Source organism: Balaenoptera borealis (genome assembly GCF_965194805.1).
Source record: "Balaenoptera borealis genome assembly, chromosome: X".
NCBI lineage: Eukaryota > Metazoa > Chordata > Mammalia > Artiodactyla > Balaenopteridae > Balaenoptera > Balaenoptera borealis.
In genome coordinates, this window is record NC_138881.1 from 124,739,096 (window position 1) to 124,745,095 (window position 6,000).

Below are 6,000 nucleotides of genomic sequence, written 5' to 3' on the forward strand. Positions count from 1 at the left end.
TTGATATAGCCTTTTAGTCTCTTTTAACCTACAGGTTCCCCCTTGATCTTTCTTCATCTTGCAATTTATTTTTTGAAGAAAATGTATTCTTTTCCCTGTAGCATTTCCCACACTCTGAATTTTGCTGATTGCATCCGCGTCGTTACATTGAATAGGTATGCTAAGTATCCTCAGACTATGTGTTTTCTCTAAATTGGTAGTCGATTTTAGAGGCTTAATCAGATTCATGTTTAAGCTTTTTGCTTTTTGTTTTGTTTTTGGTGAGACTATGTCAGACATGGTTTTGTGCTCTCCATTAAGAGACACATATTATCTGGTTGTCTCTTTTTATGTCAGCCACTGATGATCAAGTCTAGATTCATTCATTCATGAAGGATGGCAAAATTGTTATATTCTTATTTTATATTTCCTTCTTTATTTGTTAGCTGGCATATATCTGTTTATCTACTACTTGGTTATCTGAGGGCGCAGCTTATATAAGAAGGTAAGATAAATGCCTGATTCAAAATACTGAGCTAGTTCGCCAGCATCTGCAAGTAAAGTCAGTGAGTGATTTTTTTAAAAGTATAATGATGAATTTATGGATTTAAACATATTTGATGTGTTTTAATCCATTGTTCTTATTCGTATTGAGGCTTGCGTTGGCCATTGGGAGCCTCTTTAAACTGGCTCCTTAAGCCCTTTTTACATGACTTTAGTAGTCTTTGCTTCCTTGTTAGGTACGGTAAGATAATCCAGGATCATCATGGACATTTCCTGCCCCAGATCTGAAGAACCATATTTTTAGATATCAACGCAGTATAGTAAAAAGAACACAGTCATTGGAGTCAGGTAGACTGGGATTGAATCCTGCCTGTATCTCATACTGCTTGTATGGCCATGTATAACCTGCTTAATATCTACCCACTTCAACTTTCTTCATTATTAAAAGGAGCTAATAACACCTGTTTTCTATGGTTCTTAAGAAAATTAAAGTTACAGACATGTAATTATAAATATATGTGTGTGTGTGTGTGTGTGTGTATATATATATATATATATATATATATATATATTTATAGAGAGAGAGAGAGAGAGGGAAGCTAGCATAGAGCTTGGCACATAGTAGGTACACAGAAATTCAAGTTCCCTCTCCATTTCTTGTACTCTTCTTACTCAAGTGACAGCATCACGTCTTCTATGATTACTTAAGCTTCTGTGTTTAAGGCGTGGAATGTTCTCTTTCACATATGGCAGATACTCAATACATACTTACAAATTGATTTTAAGGATAGATGGCATCAAATAGATGATGGCAACACGTGTTAAGCTCTGTGAAAGTAGGCATTGTCTCAATGCAGTTGTTTTTTTTTAAAAAGCATTTCCTTTATTTTTAGAGTACCCATTCACAGATATTAATAAAAATTCCTTCTAACCATCTCTGCCCAAGTCCCCAGAATGAGGTGTGACGGTGATGCCAGCCTTCCATTGTGTTAAAGGAAGGAGCATGGATAATTCAAAAGGGTAATCCAAGACAGTGTCACTCCAAAGACCCTCATTTCAGTTTGAAAGACATCATTTAATATATGTATAGCAGATCCCCCTTCTTAAGTGAGCTATACTTACACTACAGTTCAGATGGCTTTTCCTCAAGGTCACAGCAGCTAAAGAGGATAATAAATCCAGAATGTACTGAACAAGCCACAGAAGTCAACGTGGCATGACACGGTTACCCTAGATATTCTGCCACTCATGTGTTGCTCTGGCACTGTCCTCAACTTAGGATCAGAATTAGGAAATTGTCAGGCAGCCTCAACGTCCCACCGTAGCAGCCACAGGAACAGCAGGTGCTGCAAAGAGCACAACCTTTTGACAATTAACTAAAAGAGACCGGATGAAGGTGGAAAGAGTGGTGAGGAAAAGAATCACCTCAATTAAGCAGTATCCTGCAGTGGCCATGCATAGCATCTATTCTAGGTTGAATTGGGATTTTGAGAGGACTTGCTGGACGATTCTTTTGCCCGGTGGCTGCTTCCCCCAAAGTACCCAGTGAACATGTTGTCATATGGCCCTGTGCACTCAGAAGATGCTGACTTTCAACTAGGGCAAGCTGTGTGACCACCCACCCATGGGGCCCGTTCTCCAAGCTGTCGTCCTGGTGTGGCGTGGAGGTAGCTGTGCTGACTGAGGGCTCAGCTCTGGAGCTATTTCCTGTCTTGGGCTGGCTACCCAGGATCCCCTTCCCATAAGCCCCAGGGGTCGACTCTTAATCAACATAAGGGCTGCCTCTGTGCCAGAGCTTTTAGGGGCTCTTTCTATGCATTCTGACACTGAATCCTCATATCCGGTGTGGCAGGGTGGGTATGAGATGCACATTTGATAGACGAGGAATTGAAGGTTCAGAGAGACTCAGTGCCATGTCACAGACGCTTGTCCTCCCCGGCTTTGTCCTGGCTACTCTTACCCCAGACTCCACTTCCTAGCCGACTTTTCTTTCATCTTAGGGACTTCACTGCCAATCAGCCCCTAATGGGAAGTAGGCAGGGAAGAGCAAGTATACCAAATAAGGAAAGGTGATTCTGGCTGGATCTGAGATCTCCTAGCCCTGAAGTTAAAATTCTAGACCATAGTCTGATAAGAACAAATGTATTTAGAGCCGGGTCAATGAAGCCAACTATTGGAAGTGCTCCTGTCCTGGGAAATCTGGTGTTCTTGGTTAACATAGCTTTGGGTCCTCACTGACTCCTTTCCTGCTCTCTTGTCATTTACTCCAGTGGCCTTCCAGGAGTGGTGAGGTGACCCCCGGGACTCACAGGTACAGTGATTGATGCTGGAACAAAAAGCTGTCTCACCATGTAAGGCTGTGGTCAAATAGAGAAGGAAGCCAAATTTGGGTATGAGATATTTAATCTGAGCCAATCAGACCCAGGGAAGCATCATGTCAATGCCAAGTAACTGTCAGGAGTAGGAATTATTTGAACACGTGCTCAGTAGATTTAGTATTTTTCTTGTTTGTTTTACTTTGTGATTAAGGATTGCAGATAAATGAGAAAAAAAATGAGAAGGAGAGATACTATTGAGGTTTTTACCTCATCTCAAAAGATTATTTTCATCACAGGGCATCTGTATCATAGGTGATAACCATTATTAAATAGAACAAATTTTTTTGACAGGAGAGTTCAGTTAGGAAATATTTTCTTTGGGAATAACATTAAACATTGTATTTTTTGAAGTATAGTTAATTGAAGTATAGTTAATTTACAGTGTGTTAGTTTCAAGTGTACAGCAAAGCGATTCGGTTATATATATATATATATATACACATATATACACACACATATATATATACATACATATATATATATATATATATATATATATATATATATATATATATATATATGTATATATATATATTCTTTTTCAGATTCTTTTCCATTATAGGTTATTACAGGATATTGAGTAGAGTTCCCTGTGCTACCTACCTAACAAGTAGGTCCTTGTTGTTTATCTATTTTATATATAGTAGTGTGTATCTGTTAATCCCAAGCTCCTAATTTATCTCTCCCCCACCCCCTGCTGTCCCCTTTGGTAACTGTAGGTTTGTTTTCTATGTCTGTGAGTCTATTTCTGTTTTGTAAATAAGTCCATTTGTGTCATATTTTAGATTCCACATATAAGTGATATCATATGATATTTGTCTTTCTCTGTCTGACTTCACTTAGTATGGTAATCTCCAGGTCCATCCATGTTGCTGCAAATGGCATTATTTCATTCTTTTTTATGGCTGAGTAATATTCCATTGCATATATAGACCACATCTTCTTTATCTACTCATCTGTCGACGGACACTTAGGTTGCTTCCATGTCTTGGCTATTGTAAATAGTGCTGCAGTGAACATTGGGGTGCATGTATCTTTTCGAATTAGAGTTTTCTCCTAAGCATTGTATTTTTTAAAATACTCTTTCTCTTGCTTTCAGGCTGCTCCTGCATGCCTGCTTTCTGTCAATACTAAACAGATTTATAATAAATCATGCTCTCTTAATGTAATTATTATTTTTATTCTGTCATTTTTTCTAACCATTTTAGATCACAACACTTCATTCCTCTATGTGTGTGTGTATGTTTTAGCATAAAGACCAACTATTTTGAAATTACATTTAATTCATTGTCTTTGAAACCTGAAAGCTCCACAGCTCTAGGTGGTTTTATAGCAACCCCCCCGCCACGACTTTGCCAGAAGGACATAATGAAATGTCAAAGGGATGACTGTTCATCTTTCCATTTGTGGGTTATTGTCTTTGACATTCTTTATACTACTTGATCATCCTCTGCTTGGGCCAACGTAACACAAAGAGACAAAGAGACCTTATCACTATTGTGATTCTTTCTTCATTTTAGAAGATCTCACCATCACGACCTCCACTCCAATACTGTTGCCCAGGTGAGAACACTCACATATCTCCTATTCACTGTACTACATGAGATGCATCTTGGGTGCATGGCCCTAAGCTAACAAAGATCATCTTTTTTAGCAAAGATCTAGTGCAGAGGTTGGCAAACGATGGCCCCCAGGTCAAATCTGGCCCACCGCCTGCTTTTGTAAAGTTTTGTTAGCACATGGCCACACCCACTTGTTTCCATACTGCCTGTGACTGCTTTTGTGCTACAACAGCAGAGTTGAGTAGTTGTCACAGAAACCAAATGTCTTGCAAAAACTAAAATATTTACTATGTGGCTCTTTACCGAAAATGTTTACTGACCCCTGCTCTAGAGAACAGATGTCCATCATAACCATCACACAATTATAGAACATTTTTATCACCTCAAGAAAAAACTTTGTATCCTTTAGCTATCACCCCTCTCTCTCCCCACCCCACCCAGGCCTAAGCAAGCACTAATCTAATTTCTGTCTCTATAGATTTCTCTATTCTGGACTTTCATATAAATAGAATTATATAATATGTAGTTTTTCGTGACTGGTTTCTTTCACTTAGCATAATGTTTTCAGGGTTCATCTGTATTGTAGGATGTATCAGTGCTTTATTCCTTTTTTATGGCCAAATAATATTCATTATATAGACATACTATGTTTTGTTTATCCATTCATCCATTGATGGTTATTTGAATTGTTTTTACCTTTTGGCTAATGAATAATGCTGCTATGATCATTCATGTACAAGTTTCTGTGTGGACATATATTCTAATTTTTATTGAGTATATACATAAGAGTGGAATTAACTGGGTCTTATTGTAACTCTTTGTTTAGTTGTTTTTCCAAAGCAGCTGCACCATTTCACATTCACACCAACAGTGTATGAGGGTTCTGATTTGTCTACATCCTCTCTAACACATGTTGTTGCCTGACTTTTTGATTCTAGCCATCCTAGTGGGTATGAACTGATATCTTGTTATGGTTTTGATTTACATTTTCCTGATAACTAATGATATTGAACATCATTTCATGTGCTCTTGGCCATTTGCATATCTTCTTTGGAGCAATGTCTGTTCAGATCCTTTGTCCATTTTTAATATGGTTGTTTGTCTTTTTATTGTTGAGTTGTAAGAGTTCTTTATGAGAAGATGTGGTATATATGTACAATGGAATATTACTCAGCCATTAGAAGAAGGAAATAATGCCTTTTGCAGCAACATGGATGGACCTAGAGATTATCATACTAAGTGAAGTAAGTCAGACAGAGAAAGACAAATACCATATGATATCACTTAAATGTGGAATCTAAAATGCAACACAAGTGAACCTATCTACGAAACAAAAACAGACTCACAGATATAGAGAGCAGACTTGTGGTTGCCAAGGGGGAGGGAGGGTGGGGGAGGGATGTAGTGGGAGTTTGGGATTAGCAGATGCAAACTATTATATATAGAAGGGATAACCAACAAGGTCCTACTGTATAGCACAGGGAACTCTATTCAATATCCTGTGATAAACCATAATGGAAAAGAATATGAATGGAATATATATATATATATATATATATATAAAACTGAGTCACTTT

General features: G+C 37.9%; 1 protein-coding gene across 1 annotated transcript in view; it reads left to right on the top strand.

The window, feature by feature from the left end:
* The window catches only part of LOC309620099 (uncharacterized protein), a 79,313-nt gene extending 73,779 nt beyond the window's left edge, over positions 1-5,534 (top strand). The window contains exons 7-8 of the mRNA XM_082376194.1: positions 2,754-2,794; positions 4,382-5,534. Coding sequence (XP_082232320.1) covers positions 2,754-2,794; positions 4,382-4,496 — 156 coding nt within the window. The 3' untranslated portion in view covers positions 4,497-5,534. The remainder of the gene's footprint in view (positions 1-2,753; positions 2,795-4,381) is intronic.
* The last annotated feature ends 466 nt before the right edge of the window (positions 5,535-6,000 follow it).